Source organism: Artemia sp. Qi Xiang Cuo, chromosome 1, assembly GCF_049724085.1.
Source record: "Artemia sp. Qi Xiang Cuo chromosome 1, ASM4972408v1, whole genome shotgun sequence".
Taxonomy (NCBI): domain Eukaryota; kingdom Metazoa; phylum Arthropoda; class Branchiopoda; order Anostraca; family Artemiidae; genus Artemia; species Artemia sp. Qi Xiang Cuo.
Genome location: NC_142794.1, coordinates 62,906,015 through 62,924,835, shown reverse-complemented (window position 1 = coordinate 62,924,835; position 18,821 = coordinate 62,906,015). Strand labels below are relative to the sequence as shown.

At 37.1% G+C, this 18,821-nt stretch overlaps 1 protein-coding gene across 2 annotated transcripts in view; it reads right to left on the bottom strand.

Moving 5' to 3' along the window:
• Positions 1-18,821, bottom strand: part of LOC148956580 (mini-chromosome maintenance complex-binding protein) — an 88,613-nt gene that overhangs the window by 52,776 nt on the left and 17,016 nt on the right. For both annotated transcript variants that reach the window (XM_089085991.1, XM_089085989.1), the window contains exon 2: positions 1,774-2,030. In XM_089085991.1, the coding sequence (XP_088942117.1) occupies positions 1,774-2,030 (257 nt within the window). The remainder of the gene's footprint in view (positions 1-1,773; positions 2,031-18,821) is intronic.

Below are 18,821 nucleotides of genomic sequence, written 5' to 3'. Positions count from 1 at the left end.
GTTATGCTAGTTACCCATTGTTAACATATAAGGTTTTTTTTATGAAAGAAGGGGTTGTATAAACTTTGGAGGAAGCTCATTTTATTGGAAATTGAAAGTTCTAGTTCCCTTTTAAGAGTCAAAAGTGATCGAAAGGCAATCAGAGAAAAATTTTGAGATAGCGATTTTGTTCGAAATAGTTCAAAGGCAAAATAGTTATGCCTCCGCGGTTGGCTACCCCTCCCTTGGCCCCCAGGGTAAGGGCTATAAGTTATGCTAGCTACCCATTGTTAACATATAAGGTTTTTTTTATGAAAGAAGGGGTTGTATAAACTTTGGAGGAGGCTCATTTGATTCGAGATTGAAAGTTCTAGTTTTCTTTTTACGAGTCAAAAGTGATTGCAGAGCAGAAGTCTCCCCCTTGCATTTCTTTCCGTCAAATGGATCCAATCAAAATTTTGAAATGGGAAATGTTTATAAACTAGAAACTCCAAACCTAGAACGATCAGAATATCTATAAAAATTAAACCCAAAACGAGCAGAACTTAAATAAACAATTATAGCAAACAAACATAAATGTATAAACAAATCTAAAAACGAGTAAAACTTACACTGAATATGCAAACCAAGCTTAAAACGAACGAAATCACTGCAAACAAGGGTTGGCTACTACCCCATTCCCAAACTGTAAAAGTGTAAAGCCTACTGCGCATTGACACTTTACTGAAAACTACATGTTTCTTGAACTGTCTTGGAAAAAACTGATACAATTCAACTGAATATTTGATATATAATGATATTAATTGCTGAAAGTTCGTCAGTTCCAAGTTTTATTTCACTGCAATTTTAATTTTTATTTCAATGTCATAAAAGTGCAAAAGTATATGTGTTAAAACTATATGTGTCTTGAACAGTGTTGGAAAGAACTAATCCAATTAAACTGAATATTTGATATATAATGATATTAACCACTAAAAGCTCATTAGTTCAAGATCTTATTTCACTGTAATTTTGATCTTTATTTTCAATGTTGTAATTTGTAACAAGTACAGAATAAATTATTTGTAATATAATTAGTTTTCAGTGCTGCACCTATGACGCAGTAGGCTTTAGACCTTTGAAGTTAGAGAAGGGGGCAGTAGCTAAACTCTTATTTGTTGTGATTTTTGTCCGCTTTAAGAGCTTTAAGATTAACATATTCAATTTAAAATTTACAAGTTTTAAGATTTATTTGTTCAATTATATTAGTACCTGTTGTATGTTTTTTTGCTATGACTGTTTATTTAACTTCGGTACGTTTTGTGTTCCATTTATCCTTTAATAGTAATTTAAAGTCATTTTGAGTTTGAATTATTGTAGTAATTTATTTTTGCTAATATTAAGTTTATTATAGCCTTTACTTTTCATGGGAAACACTTCTTTTCCGGAAAGTTTTTTTTACTTCATTAACAGTAAAAATAATAATTTTTTAGCTTGGTATTTTTGGAAAAATAACGTGGTATTTCTGTTATTTTAGAAATTGACATGGCAAGAATGTAGATGTTCATTTTCAAATGAAATAATATTAATTTATTAAAAATGCAAGCATCAGTCTGATTTATAAGTACATAACATCTATGTTACAATACCTCCTTAAAACGAGACTTTTAATTTAATTTTGTTTCTCGATTGTTGATATGTAAATTTTTTAATTTACAAAATTTACATATCGAATGTAAATCGACATATAAATCGAATGTAAAATCGATATGTAAGTGTTTAAGCAAAAGAAGATTTAAGAGTTTAACAACTTACATCAATGGTATCCCGAAAGCGTCCTGTCTTCATAACTCTCTCTCCAGTGCTTGTTTCTCCTTCATACGAATCAAAGAAATATTCAGGATCAAACATATCTTGAATCATGCCCTTAAAAACAACAAGTTTACCATCCTGCAGGTTTTCTTTTGCTGCAGATTCTAAACAGGGTATTTCTCGAAGTCTATCAGTTGCTAAAATTCCTCTAAACTTCTCAGTGACTTCAGTATGCCATGTTGAATTTGTGGGATTTTTAGCTATAAAACACAGTAACAATAATGCTTTGTCCACTAAAAATTTGCAAATAAATATAATGTTTTCTGTAATTAGATAGAGCAGCAAGCAGTGTTTAAAATTGATAATTTATAGACGAAATAAAACAAGGAAATAAAATCTTAGGCAGCATAATAGCGCTGCCTAAGTAAAGAGCGAAGTGGGCTCTATGTATTACCTTAATTACCTTAATTCGCACTTCGGAGCAAATTAAGGTCCATACTGGATCTGTATTCTTATTATTATTTTACCAAGCCACTTCTTGTGGAACGAACTATCGTAGAAACTTTGGAGGAGGCTCATTCGATAGGAAATTAAAGGTTGTAGTGTTTTTTTTTTATATTTAAAGGTGATTGGACGGCAACCAGCCCCCAACTCGCTCTTTTCAGCTGCCGTCCCTTCTAAGATATCAGATAAAAAAATTTGAGATATCAATTTTGTTCAAAATAGTTGAACGGTCTAATAACTTTGCCTCCGGGGATGACATGATCCACCCCCCCCCCATAGCTCAAGGGGCAAGGTTTGTAAGTCATGGAAGTTGCCCATTGTTTAAACATAAGTTTTATTATTGGGAAAGGTGACATGTTTATCCAGCGTCCCCAAAAAAGCTTAGGGTATTAAGATGAAACTTCCAGGGAATGTTGAAGATGTGTTGAACTAAATCAAAACACACTATTTGTATGCAGATTGGCAAAGGGTGTATCAGGAATGCTTCAGGAACGACTAGGGCACTAAGATGAATTTTCATTCCATATTGCGGGGGTTGTTCAATAGCCAAAATACACTTGGTGCATACTACTACTACTACTACTGAGAACACAGCTAGCACTACTACTACGACTGTTACTACTACCACCACGACAACAAGTACTGCTACTACGACAACTACTACTACTACAACTACTAGTAAGACTACCGCAACTAAGAGAAAGAGAGAAAAGCTTTAACAAATATCCTTCTTATTAACCAATAAAAAAAACTATGTCAATTAAAACCGAACAGAAATTAACTTAAAAAAATCATAAACGAATTTTTTCAAAGAAAAGAAAAGAGCTACCTAAGACGAGCAGAAATAAATTCAAAACGTAGTTCATGAGTAAAAGGAATATAATCACCACAAAAAATTAAGTGAATCCAAAAAAAAGAAAATACCCTAGAAAAATAAAGTCAAATTTGAAACGAACCTAACGCCCTTTGTGCCTTCAAAGGACCAGAACTTCATTTGGGCTTTACAGAAACATATTGCATTTTAAACGTTTTCTCTTTAACAACATTAATAAATCCAAAGTTACTCAGACTTTTGGGAATGACTATTAACGTACACTAAACTATCAATCTACATTTCATTAGATTTCATTAATAATCTTGGTTATTACGGTGAGTTTCTTCATTTTCGTGAAGTTATGACAAATAAAAACACAGCTTTAAATAAAGATTGTTTTCAGTAAAGCGTAAATGACGTTCTGTTTTTTAGAAGCTAAAGGGGGCTTGAGTCCTACTTTTACTTGTGATATTTTCAGTGGCATCTTACAGTTGCCCCAAAAAAATCCATTATCTTTCATTATTAAAAGCATTTAAGATTGTGGTTATTATAAGTTAGGAAAATTTGCTTTTCCATTATTTTTGCTTCTTTGACTTTAACGTTTTAGGAGATCTCATCATTGGGAAAGAATTATCCCTTGAAAGAGAGTTCGAATTAAAAAAAAAAGTTCTAACTAAGATTCAAACCTCTGTAAGCATGGCCACAAGGCAGAGCTCTTACCAGTGGACCAAATCACTTTTGTACATTTGTCAAATGGACCAATTTTGTCAGCAAAATGCTTTTTAATATTATTTGCTTTTTCAAATCATGCGTTTGTTACACGCTACAAATTTAACAGAAAAAGGTAACCTAGACCTCACAGTGTTGTCACAACTTGATGTGGCTTTTAACCTTGGTTTATCCTGGAACAGAGCCACTAGGATTGGTGTAGCACCCGGGGAAAAATAATTACAGCGCCCCTCCCGGCTCAAATATAAGCAAAACAAGCCGACTCAAAGTGAAAAATTGGATCAAAATGGGCGATTCCCCCCCCTGCAACGGCATCCGGAGCAACTGCCCTGGTTGCCTCCCCCCAAGTAACGGTTCTGCCCTGGAATGACAACTCAACCCTCAAAAACACAAAAAAAACTAAAAATCTATGAATGTAAAACAAATGCATGTCAGCCTTGTGTGTGTGTCCTGTATTCCCTGTCTGCATTACTACACTGTTCATCCGATCACCAAGAGACTTTAAGAAGCTGTTGAATACACTCTTACGAAGGTATTAGGTATAAAATTCCCCCCTCCCAATGCCCTTTCTTTTCTAGCTAACCGAAATTACAGACCCCACAAAACACAAACTTGAAAGTTACTTCTGGTGACATTATCTACTTTTTCTGGATATTAAATCATTTTAACACACTTCTGTGTGTTATCAATTCTGTCATCTAACACACTTATCTAATTATTACATTTCTTTTGTTATAAATTCTCTTAATTTGGTATTCAACAGTTTTGTCAATTTGGTATTATACCTAAATATTCAAATACTTTCCAAATTTATAAATACTATCATTATTTTACACATAAGGAAAATTTCCCAGAGGGGAATTGCGGGGCGGTTGTCGAGGGAAATTCAAGGGGGAGGGGACTCTCCGTATTAAAATGAACTTAGTTTGCATATCTTTTCAGACTCTTTGTATATGTAATCAAGCAAAAATTAATTAAGAAATTTATAAATGTAGGGTAAAGGACATCTTTCCTGGTGAATATCTTCAGCCTGGGGAGGGATTCCAGTGTAAAAGTTGTACCAGGGGGGGGGGGGATTTCGAATAATTCAATATAAAAATACGAGCGTTATTACTACGCGGGAGTATTTTTTTGCGGATTGAATTTTCCGGGGGGGGGGGGGAATTTTCCTTGAATTTCCTTTCTTTTGAGATCTCAGCAACGTACAACGAATAAGCAAGTGAAACTATAAAAATAAATACTATAGGATATTTTACACCATATATTCTGCCTATCTTCTGGAATACAGATGGAATAATGTGTATTTCCCTTTGGCTTTTTATTTGTCATAGTTTCTCTTTGGCTGCTGAATACTCTACTAAAACGCTTTCTATAAAAACCTTACATACCCCCAGGGCATAACTTACAACCCTTGCCCTGAGGGGTTTGTCATCTTCAAAATCATAATTTCCAGAACTTTCAAATACGTTGAACAAAATGGCTATCTCAAAATTTTGATTGGATGTGTTTGGGGAAATGGTGGGCGTGAGAGGGGGGTTAGTTGCTCTCCTTTCACTTTCGACTCTTAAAACCGCACTAGCCCTTTCAATTTCCAATCAAATGAGCCGTTTTTGAAGTTTCTATGATAACATTTTCTTAAAAAAAACATATATACCCCCAGGGTATAACTTAAAACCCTTGCCCTGAGGGCTCTGAGGGGGTTGTCATCCTAAAAGACCTAATTTAAAGAAACTTTAACGACGTTGAATAAAATTAATATCTCAAAATTTTTATTGGATGTGTTTGGGGAGATGATGGGCGTGAGAAGGGGGTTAGTTGCCCTTTGACTACTTTCAACTATTAAAAAGGGCACTAGTCCTTTCAATTTGTAATCGGATGAGCCCTTATTGAAGTTTTACAAGAATGCCTTCTAGAAAAACCTCATATACCCCCGGGGCATAACTTATAACCCTTGCCCAGAGGGCTGAGTGTGGGGGGGTGTCATGCTTAAAGACCTAATTTCCAAAACTTTCAACTACGTTGAACAAAATAGCTGTCTAAAATTGTTGATAGTATGTGTTTGGGAAAAAGGTGGGTGTGAGAGGGGGGTTAGTTGGTTAGTTGTTAGGTATAACTTACAACCCTTGCCCTGAGGGCTGTGGGGGGTTGTCATCCTCAAAGACATAATTTCAAGAACTTTCAACTATGTTGCAAAAAATGGCTATCTCAAATTTTTGATTGTATGTGTTTGGGAAGATGGTCGGCGTGAGAGGGGGGTTAGTTGCCCTCCAATTACTTTCAACTATTAAAAAGGCCACTAGCCATTTCAATTTCCAATGGAATAAGCACATTTTGAAGTTTCTACAACAACGTTTTCTACAAAAAAAACTTATATACCCTCCGGGCATAACTTACAACCCTTGCCCTGAGGGCTGTGTGTGTGTGTGGGGGGTGTCATACTTAAAGACCTGATTTCCAAACTTTCAACTACGTTGACCAAAATGGCTATCTAAAATTATTGATAGTATGTGTTTGGGAAGAAGGTGGGTGTGAGAGGGGGGTTAGTTGCCTTCCAATCACTTTCGACTATTAAAAACGGCAACAGCCCTTTGAATTTTCAATCGAATGCACCCTTCTTCAAGTTTCTACGATAAAGTTTCCAATGAAACCTTATATGCTCCCAGGGTATAACTTATAACCCTTGCCCTGAGGGCTACGAGGGGGTTATAATCCTCAAGTACCTAATTTCCAGAACTTTGAACCACGTTGAACAAAATAGCTGTCTCAAAATTTTGATTGGATGTATTCGGATAAATGGTGGGCGTGGAAGGGTTGTTAGTTGCCTTCCAATCACTTTCAACTATTAAAAAGGGCAGTAGCCATTTCAATATCCAATCGAATAAGCCCCTTTTGAAGTTTCTATGACAATACTTTCTATAAAAAACTTATATGCCCCCAGGGCATAACTTATAACCCTTGCTCTGAGGGCTGCGGGGGGGGGGGGGGTCAACCACAACGACCAAAATTTAAAAACTTTCAGCTACGTTGAACCAAATGGCTATCTTACAATTTTGATTGAATTTGTTTTGGGAAATGCTGGGTCTGAGAAGTGGGCTAGTTGCCCTCCAATCACTTTTGACTATTAAAAAGGGCACTAGCCCTTTGAATTTCCAATTGAAAGAGCCTTTTCTGAAGTTTCTACAACAATACTTTCTATAAGAATCTTATATGCCCCCAGGGCATAACTTACAACCCTTGCCCTGAGGGCTGTGGGGGAGTCTCATCCTTATAAACATAATTTCTATTTGGAAAGCAACTATGCTGAACAAAATGGCTATCTCAAAATTTTTATTGGATGTGCTTGGAGAAATGGTGAGCGTGGAAGGGATGTTAGTTGCCTTCCAATCACTTTTGACTATTAAAAAGGGCACTAACTAGTCCAATTTCCAATCGAATGAGCCCTTTTGAAAATTTCTACGGCAACTCCTTCGATACAAAGTGCCCTGGTCTAGAACAAAAAAAATAATACACTGTGCCAACATTGTTCTCCACTTAGGCAGCGCGATTGCGCTGCCTATGGTTGGCACAGAATTTAAATTTTAGCATAAAGAACAAGGGGTTGAGGAGGGGCAATCCCCTCATATACATAATAATTTCTGTTCATTTCAAGTTTTAATGCTGCTCCTTACTTTCAGTTGAAAAAAATTGTTTTTTTATTTAATTTCTGATCGTTTTTTTAATAGCGCCAGGATACCTGCCTCCACCTCCACGGAAAAATCCCCCTCCCCACAGAAATATCCTCAGGGCAATTCAATCCAGGCAAAAATTTATCCCGGACAATTACCCTTAAGGGGCGACCGGCGTCCACGCACAAAAAGCATACAATTCAACTTGGATAATAGGTGGCTTCGAAACTGAATGGGTTTTAAAAGGAATGACGTACATTTATTAAGGCAGTGTTTTCATGTCTCTCTGTTAATGGTCGTTACTTCGCTGAATAATTTCCGGGTTACCAATTCTGATTTTTTTTTTTTCTTCAGAAAATCAAAAGCATAGACATTACTTAATCTAGTGGCAAGAATCTGTAACATTTTAGCAAGAATCTAACACTTAGCAAACTCTTAAAGATGACTAGTTCTCATCAAGAATCTGTGGTTTGACTAGTAAGAAGGGACTAAGAATTGGTTGAAGTTTTCAAATGAATAAATTGAAGCAAATGTTTCTATGCAAAAGGCCTTGCACCTTGACGGAGGAAAATAAAAAGAATGAGTCAGAGGTGATTTTAAATAAACTGGTAATTTTAAAAATGAGGTTATTTTGATTGAGGAAAATTTTATACGCGGGGAGGCAAGAGCGGATCCAGGATTTTTGTTGGGGGGGGGGGAGGGGGGTTACCCGATTTTTCCCGTGGACTTTGTCTAACATCCTAAGGTTTTGTCTTTACAGGTATTTTTAGACCAATTTTTGACTCGGTCAAAAATTTCGGGGGGGGGGGGATTTTTAGACCAATTTTCGACTCGGTCAAAAATTTCGGGGGGGGGAACCCTCCCTCCTGAATACGGCCTTGCGGGGAGGATTTTTCTGAGGGGGAACCGCCTGAGGAGGGAATTCGCTGACACAATAAATACTTGAGTAGTTAAAATGAACTTTCGTTAAAAACATAATTTGAAACTTGATTTTTCATTGGGTTTGCCCAACTCGTTAAAAAATAAAATATTTTCTCAGAAGCAAGGCCGTATTGAGAGGTGGTTTAACCCCTCTGAAATTTTTCTCAGACTCGTAAAAACTCAGCCAAAATATACATAAACAAATTTTTTATGTTTTTTTGCCCCCCTCCCCCCCCCCCAAAAAAACCAGACACTGTCTTGCTTTGAAGTCACGCAAAAAAAATTTATTTGCCCCTCGACCAGTGGCGCATTTTTGTAAAAATCCTGAGCGGGGAGGGGGGCAAAGTTAGAGCCAATCTTCCCAAATCAAATGAAAATGACAGTTAAAACTGAGAAATGATCTATATATTACCATCAAGGCAATAATATACTAAAGAAAACTGCCTGTTTCTCTGGATACTTGTATTTTGCAGGCTTATCTTAGTGACAAGATTTTCTTCAGAAACTAAATTTCAGCTGGGCGGGCAAACTGAGGTCTGGAGGGGGGGGGGTTGGCAAAATTTGGTCTAGAGGGATCAGTTACTCATCCTGTCCCATAGCAAATTACGCCACTGCCTTCGATCCGTTAACAAATAGCTCGCAGATGTTGATAATTTGCGGTACTTGTAAGCACGACAATTACTTTTTGAGCCTTGACTAAACCCCGGTCTGTATTTTCTTCTCTCGTGCCAGAAGCAATTGTACTCCTTACGAAATGACACATCGTTTTATATATGAAGGAGCTAGAAAAATCATAAGGATGGGGCTTTCCTTTTATCTTTTGGCCGAGACTGACCTTAGAAATAGATGAAAATTTTTGTTAGTTTTGAAGAAACTCCTATCACGGTTTTAGCATAATCTAGACAGGATAATTTCAATGGAGTGATGGATAATTTCAACAGCTAAGAAGCGTAAATTTATATCCAATATATAGTAATAACAAAAGTACATAGTAATTGCATAAATGCAATCGTTTTCAGTATTTGAGACTTTTTTTTTAGTGTCTGCAGTATATAAACACTAATTCTGAAATACATTATCTTTGAAGCCATGTATGCAGTTTTATTTACCCGTCAACTCGTTAGGAATGGCTCTCGGGTTGCCATATTATGAGGTCTTCTTCCGTCCAGAATTTAGAGTAATAAAGCTTCCATATATAATTTTGATCTAGCCACTATACTACCATTGCTGAAACATAAAACACAAAACTCGAATACAAGAACTCCTCAGACAGCAAACAAATACCATTTTTTTTCATTTGCCTGCCTCTATGGTAGGCCTACCTTATTTCTGTAGCTAAATTCGGTAGTTGTGCACTATCTGGCACCCACCACTATAGCTGTATCAAGGAAACCAGACACGAAACCCGTCAAACTGGTATTTGCAATAGAGAAATGGGATGCAAAGCATGGTTTTTATTGCGTTTACAATATTTAAACTGTTGTTTTTTTGGGGTTTAGGGGGGGAAGGTACCTAGGTTAGGTTATGTATTTTATATATGCTATGCTCTACCACCACCATCCCCCAACGTGCAAATATATAGCCCAAATCTATTTCTAAACTATTATATATTCATCCTATTGTTGTTGTTTATATTAGCATTAACCAAACTTGACTTCTTTTGTGGGTACAATGTTATGCATAACTACCCTAAATTCTTAAACCTTGTAATAACAAATAGCCTATTTAGATTTTCCCGTTATGACACTAAACAAAATCTTAATCTATGACAAAGGTGGGGAGGAGGCTTGGTCAAGATATAAAAATCACACTTCTTGTGTGACCACACACAAGAAGTGTGCCCTTATCATCAACAATTCTGTTTAAACTTTAAAGCAAATGTATTGCAGATTGGGAGTCAGTTAAAGAGAGAATACTTTCAGACTCTAAACAATAATCTATGAAAGATCTAGGGCAAGGTGGATGGTACACAGTTCAGCAGACAAAATAAAGGACTCCAGTGGAAGGAGATTATAAAAGTTAAGGTCCAGGGATGGAATGCATGAAGCTGCTTCACCTCTCTTACCATGGTCATATTCATTTGTATAAATTTGTCTCTGATTAGGGTTATTTTTTTGAAATTTGTTTTGAAAAAATAGTTTCCACCACATGATGATATGGAATAAGATTTTATTTACAGGAATAAGATCATATTGACAGTATGGCTAGCCTATCTCTTCTGGAGGGGGTACCAGCACATAAGGCTGATTAAGAAAACTTTACCAGTTTATCTTGACGAAGCTCATTCAAATAGCTCAACCGATTAAAAAAGGCTAATTATTTAAGTCTTCTGAACTGAAACAAGTCTTGTAGAAATACTTTTTCACAATATTAATATTTATTGCATGAAAAAAAAAAACTTACTTGAACACAAAAAACAAGCTTGAAAATGCATAAGAACATAGACGGTATTGATAGCACAATGTTGCAACCACCTAAAGGAATATTCAGTTTACCTGTCCATTAGGAATCAGATTATCTGTTCATTAAGAATCAGATGGAAATCTTCTGTCACGACTTTAAAAAAGGTCAAAACTCTATTGTTTGGAAAAACACTATTGCTGAAAAATCAAGAACTAAACGATCGTAGAAAGCTTAAACGAATTTGCATAAAGTTTAGCGATTAAATCTTCCTTTGTTTCAAACGATCTGAGTTACCAACCTGAATCTTTATCCTGGAGTCAGAAACTAACCAAGAGTGTAAAGATAGTTCATTGGTAACAGTATTGGTGCCCAGCACCCTAAATGTACAATAGAGAAGACACAAAACGATTTGCACACAAAGCGAAAGAAAGGGGGCAATAAGCCCAAAGTTGTGTACTTGCAATTATCATTATTTAAATAAAGACAACTTGGAACAAATGCCTTAGCAATAATATTAATAGACTCGAAACTCCAGTTGCTGATAAGGATTAGATGACCAAAAACACTAATTGACCCAGAAAAATCAGCCGGAAGCATATTCTCCATTACTGCAGGGGGGGGGGGGGTTTGTCGAAACCGGAGTTTTTGTTATCTTACCTTTGAACTATTTTGAAAAAAATGGCTATTTCAAAATTTGTATTGGATGGGTTTGGAGAAAAACGGGACGTGGGGGGGGGGGAGCTAGTTTCCCTCCGATCTCTTTTGACTCTTAAAAAGTAAACAAGAACTTTAAATTTCCAATCAAATGAGTCCTTTACAAAGTTTATACGAGCATTCCTTCCATAAGAACTATATATGCCCCCAGAGCATTACTTACAACACCTGCCTCCGGGCCCTGGGGAGTGGCGGTCGACACAGAAGTTTTTCTTATCTGACCCTTGAACTATTGTTAATGAAATGGCTATTTAAAAAAAATCGGATGGGCTTGGGGGGAAAAGGGTGTGGGAGGAGGACTAGTTGCCCTCGGATATCTTTTGATTCTTAAAAGGGAACTAGAACTTTCAATTTCTAATCAAGTGAGCCCTCTCTGATGTTTATACAAGCATCCCTTTCATAAGAACCATATAAGGCCCCAGGGATCAATTACAACGCCTACCCCCGGGCCCTGGGGGGCTGCGTTGACACCGGAGTTTTTGTTATCTAATTTTTGAACAACTTTGAAAAAAAACTGGCTACCTCAAAATTTTTAGCGGATGGGTTTGGAGAAAAAGGGCGTGGGGGGGGGGGGGTAGTTGCCCTTAAATCTCTTGACTCTGAAAAAGTGAACTAGAACTTTAAGTTTCCAACCAAATGAGCCCTCTATGAAGTTTATACGAGCATCCCTTTTATAAGAACCATACATGCCTTTAGGACATAGTTTACAACGCCTTCCCCCGGGCCCTAGGGGGTTGTATTGACACCGGAGTTTTTTTATCCGACCTTTGAACAATTTTTAACAAAATGTCTATCTTTAAATTTTCATCAAATGGGTTGGGAGGAAGAAGGCATGGGCGGGGGGCTAGTTACCCTCGGATCTCTCTTGACTACTAAAAATTGAACTCGAACTTTCAATTTCCAATCAAATGAGCCCTCTCTGAAGTTTATACAAGCATCCCTTCCATTATAACCATATATGCCCCAGGACACCACTTACAGCGCCTGCCCCCAGGCCCTGGGGGGGGGTCGTGTCGACACCTGAATTTTGTTATCTGAATTTTGAACAATCCTTAATGGATTGTAACTTAATCGCTATTTCAAAATTTTTATCGGATGCATTTTGGGAAAAAGGGGCGAGGGGAGGGGGGTTAGTTGCCCTCTAATCTCTTTTAACCTTCAAAAACTGGACTAGAACTTTCAATTTCCAATCAAATGAGCCCTCTCTGAAGTTTTACGAGCATCCCTTCCATAAGAACCATATATTCCCCCAGGGCATAACTTTCAACGCCTGCCCTCGGGCCCTGGGGGAATGTATCGACACCGGAATTTTCGTTATATGGTCTTTGAACTAGTTTTTAAAAATGGATATCTTAAAGTTCTTATTGGATGGGTTCGAGGAAAAAAGGGCGTGGAGGGGGGGGGCTGAGTTCCCTCCTATCTCTTTTGACTCTTAAAAAGTGAACTAGAACTTTCAATTTCGAATCAAACGACCTTCTTTGAAGTTTATATGAGCAGCCCTTCCATAAGAGCCATATATGCACCCAGGGGATAACTTACAACGCCTGCCCCCAGGCCCTGGGGGGTTGTGTCAACCACGGAGTTTTCGTTATATGATCTTTGAACTATTTTTAACAAAATAGCTATCTCAAAATTTTTATTGGAAAATTTTCTTTGGATGTGTTTGAGGAAAAGGTGGGCGTGAGAGGGGGTTTAGTTGCCCTCCAATCACTTATGACTATTAAAAAAGGCTCTAACACTCTGAGTTTCTATTCGAATGAGGCCTTTTTGCAATTCCTATAACAACACTTTCGATAAGAAACTTATATGCCCCCAGGGCATAACTTACAACCCTTGCCCTGAGGGCTGCCGGGGAGTTTCCTCCTCAAAAACATAATTTCTATGTGAAAATCAATTACGTAGAACAAAATGGCTATCTCAAAATCTTGATTGGATGTGTTTGGGGAAATGGTGGACGTGGAAGGGGTCTTAGATACCCTCCGATCACGTTTGATTCTTAGAAAGGGCACTAGAACTTTCGATTTCAAATCGAACGAGCCCCTTTTGAGGTTTATATAACGAGCCCTTCCATATGAAGTACCTCTGGAAAAAAATAGAACAATGGAGCCGAATGGCCTTAACTATAGGCAGCGTTGCCTCTGATATGCAGAATAATTGTACCTAAAACATTCGGCATGCTGCCCCGCTATAATTTTACCCCCCCCCCCCCTAATATGCAAACATACAGCCCAAATTTGTTTCTAAAGTGCTATATTCTAATCATACTTAGGTATATCAAACAGTTCGTAGTAACGAACTGTAAATACGGAGCGACCCGGCTCAATAGTAACCGAAACTCTAAAAAACGGAATTTCCATAATACATCATGATACGAATAAATATACATCATACCAATACATCATGATACCAATAAATACACCAAAAGAATCAGATTTTAATGCTGATTTCAAATATATAAGTTTCATCAAGTTTAGTCTTACCCATCAAAAGTTACTTGCCTGAGAAAATTTTCCTGATTTTCGAAAAAAGGGGGAAATGTCCCATAAAAGTTATAGAACATCACATTATGAAAATCACATTATCAGATTCAGCGTATCAGAGAACCCTACTGTAGAGGTTTCAAGCTCCTATCCGCAAAAATGTGGAATTTTCTATTTTTTGCCAGTAGAAAGATCATGGATGTGTGTTTATTTGGTTTTTTTTCCCCAGGGGTGATCGTATCTACCCAGTGGTCCTAGAATATCGTGAGAGAGCTCAATCGAACGGAAAGTAAAAGTTCTAGTGCCCTTTTTAAGTGACCAAAAAAATGAAGGGCCAAAGTCACCCAATAAAAATTTTGAGATAGCCATTTTGTTTAGCATGGTCGAGAATATAATAAATATGTCTTTTAGGATGACTTAATCCCCCAAAGTCCCTGGGGGAAGGGCTGAAAGTTGTGAACTTTACCCAATGTTTACATATATATTGGTTATTGGGGAAGTATACCGACATTTTCAGGGGGGATTTTTTCTGGTAGTGGGGGGGGGGGGAGAATATGTGGGAGGATCTTTCCATAGAGGAAGTTTTCATGGGGGAAGAAAAATTACTGTGAAGGGGTGCCGGATTTCCAAGCATTATTTAATGAAGGGCCAAAGTCACCCAATAAAAATTTTGAGATAGCCATTTTGTTTAGCATGGTCGAGAATATAATAAATATGTCTTTTAGGATGACTTAATCCCCAAAGTCCCTGGGGGAAGGGCTGAAAGTTGTGAACTTTACCCAATGTTTACATATATATTGGTTATTGGGAAGTATACCGACAATTTCAGGGGGATTTTTTCTGGTAGTGGGAGGGGGGATATGTGGGAGGATCTTTCCATGGAGGAAGTTTTCATGGGGGAAGAGACATTGCTATGAAGGGGGCGCCGGATTTCCCAGCATTATTTAGAAAAACGATCAGAAATTAAATTTACAAAAAAGATGTTTTTCAACTAAAAGTAAGGAGCAACATCAAAACTTAAACCAAACAGAAATCATTAAGTATATGATTGGGTTCGCCACCTAGTCAATACCTCGCTCTTTAAGCCAAATATTTTTTAGTACTTTCATAGGAGCTGTTTATTCTAATTAACGGCCTTTGTGATTAAGGGGTCATTTAAAAAAAAATTGAAACAAAATTCGGTACTCCTGTACTAAACCTACTCTTTTATATACTGCAATGCAAACCAGTCACGAAATGGACCAAGACGCGTGAAGAAAAACAGGTTTACGCTGCCTTGTGGGATATAAACAAAGGCAAGAACTATATTTAAACTGTTGTTTTTCGGGATTTAGGGGTGGGGGGGGGGGCGGAACAGGTACCTAGGTTACCTAACCTCAGTTTGCCCGCCCAGCTGAAATTTAGTTTCTGAAAAAAATCTTGTCACTAAGATAAGCCTACAAAATACAAGTATCCAGAGAAACAGGCAGTTTTCTTTAGTATTTTTTTGTCTTTATGGTAATATATGGATCATTTCTCAGTTTTCACTGTCATTTTCATTTGATTTGGGAAAATTGGCTCCAACTTGGCCCCCCCCCCCCCAGGATTTTGACAAAATTACGCCACTGGTCGAGGGGCAAATAAATTTTTTTTGCGTAACTTCTAAGCAAGACAGTATCCGTTTTTTTTTTGGGGGTGGGGGGGCAAAAAAACATCAAAAATTTGTTTATATATATATTTTGGTTGAGTTTTTACGAGTCTGACAAAAATTTCAGAGGGGCTAAACCACCTCTCAATACGGCCTTGCTTCTGAGAAAATATTTCATTTTTAGCGAGTAGGGCAAACCCAATGAAAAATCAAGTTTCGAATTATCTTTTAACGAAAGTTTATTTTAACTACTCAAGTATTTATTGTGTCAGCGAATTCCCTCCTCAGGCGGTTCCCCCTCAGAAAAATCCTCCCCGCAAGGCCGTATCCAGGGGGAGGGCTACCCGGTTTCAGCCCCCCCCCCCGAAATTTTTGACCGAGTCGAAAATTGGTCTAAAAATACCTGTAAAGACAAAACCTTAGGATGTTAGACAAAGTCGACGGGAAAAAATCGAGTAACCCCCTCCCCCCCCCAACAAAAATCCTGGATCCGCTCTTGCCTCCCCGCGTATAAAATTTTCTCTCAATCAAAATAACCTCATTTCTTAAAATTACCAGTTTATTTAAAATCACCTCTGACTTATTCTTTTTATTTTCCTCCGTCAAGGTACTAGGCATTTTGCATAGAAACATTTGCTCCAATTTATTCATTTGAAAACTTCAACCAATTCTTACTCCATTCTTACTCCAATTCTTACTCCAATGTCTATGCTTTTGATTTTCTGAAGAAAAAAAAAAAATCAGAATCGGTAACCCGGAAATTATTCAGCGAAGTAACGACCATTAACAGAGAGACATGAAAACACTGCCTTAATAAATGTACGTCATTCCTTTTAAAACCCATTCAGTTTCGAAGCCACCTATTATCCAAGTTGAATTGTATGCTTTTTGTGCGTGGACGCCGGTCGCCCCTTAAGGGTAATTGCCCGGGGAAATTTTTTGCCAGGATTTAATTGCCCAGAGGATATTTCTATGCGGAGGAGGATGTTTTCTTCGAGTTGGAGCCGGATATTCTGGCGTTATTAAAAAGACGATCAGAAATTGAATAAAATAAAAACAAGTGTTTTTTCAAATGAAAGTATGGAGCAACATTAAAACTTGAAATGAATAGAAATTATTATGTATATGAGGGGATTGCCCCTTCTCAATCCCTTGTTCTTTATGCTAAAATTTAAATTCTGTGCCAACCATAGGCAGCGCAATCGCGCTGCCTAAGTAAAGAACAATGTTGGCACAATGTATTATTTTTTTTTGTTCTAGACCAGGGCACTTTGTATCGAAGGAGTTGCCGTAGAAATTTTCAAAAGGGCTCATTCGATTGGAAATTGGACTGGTTAGTGCCCTTTTTAATGGTCAAAAGTGATTGGAAGGCAACTAACATCCCTTCCACGCCCACCATTTCCCCAAACACATCCAATAAAAATTTTGAGATAGCCATTTTGTTCAGCATAGTTGCTTTCCAGATAGAAATTAGGTTTTTGAGGAGGACACTCCCCCACAGCCCTCAGGGCAAGGGTTGTAAATTATGTCCTGGGGGCATATAAGGTTTTTACAGAAGGTATTGTTGTAGAAACTTCAGAAAAGGCTCATTCAATTTGAAGTTCAAAGGGCTAGTGCCCTTTTTAATAGTCAAAAGTGATTGGAGGGTAACTAACCCCCCTCTCACGCCTACCGTTTCCCAAAACACATCCAATCAAAATTTTGAGATAGCCATTTTGTTCAAAATAGTTGAGAGGTCTAGAAATTATGTATTTGAGGATTATAACCACCCTATAGCCCCAGGGCATGGGATGTAAGTTACACCCTGGGGGCATATAAGGTTTCATTAGAAACTTTATTGTAGAAACTTGAAAATGGTTGCATTCGATTGAAAATTCGAAGGGCTATTGCCGTTTCTAATAGTCGAAAGTGATTGGAGGGCAACTAACCCCCCTCTCACACCCACCTTCTTCCCAAACACATACTATCAACAATTTTAGATAGCCATTTTGGTCAGCGTAGTTGAAAGTTTGGAAATTAGGTCTTTAAGTATGACAACCCCCCCCCCCTCAAAATTTTGATCAGATGATTTTGGGAAAAAGGTAGAGTGGGAGGGGGTCTAGTTGCCCTCCAATTATTTCACTTAAAAAGGGCACTAAAACTATTCATTTCCAATAGAATGTGGCCTCTCTCGACAGTCTATGCCCACTGGCTCAATACGATCACCCTAGGAAAAAAAATGAATAAATAAACATGCATCCATGATCTTTCTTCTGGCAAAAATTACAAAATTCCACATTTTGGTAGACACGAGATTGAAACCTCTATAGTAGGGTTCTTTGATACGCTGAATCTGATGGTGTAATTTTCATTACAATTATATGACTTCGTGGGGGTCTTTCCCCCTTTTTTAGAAAATCGGAAAAATTTTCTCAGGCTTGTAGATTTTGATGGGTAAAACTAAACTTAATGAAGCTTGTATATTTGGAATCAGCTTAATAAGCCAATTCTTTTGATATATAAATTGGTATAAAAATTCAGCTTTTTAGAGTTTCAGTTCCTATTGAACTGTTTTTTTTTTCATTATCACAAAATGTTTGATTACCCATCAAAATCCAAACAGAGATCATTGAATATTAATAATTTCTTCTGTGTTACCAAAAGTACTGTATTCATAAAGCTTCATAGTTTCATGAAATATAATCATGCAAATAGAAAATGTTATTCAACTAAAGTAAGGAGCAAGTTTAAAACTTAAAACAAATACAAACTACTCTGTATATAAGGGGAACTGCCCCCTTCTCACCACCTTGCTCATTAAACATTAGTATTTTTAGTGCTTTAAAAAATCTTACCTTTCCAATGGAAAATTTTCTGAAAAAAAAAAAAGCCAAACTTCACAGTAGTGTAAAAAGCTAAGGAAGAGACAGTCTCCTTCATATAAAGAATAATCTGTTCAAATCTGTTCCTCGCTTTTGGTTGAAAAGCTCTTTTTTTCATTTAATTTCTGATTGTTTTCCAAATCATTTCAAGGCCTAACCAAGATATAATTTGAGGTACCTGTCCCTTAAATCCCTAGTTAATTACTTTTAAAATGTGTAAATCACCTAAGATTCCATCTGTCCAAAGTTTAATTTTGGATAAAATCTGAACATACCTAAAAAATTGGCAATAAATAGTAATTTTGGCAAAAGTCCTTGTTAATATTACTACAA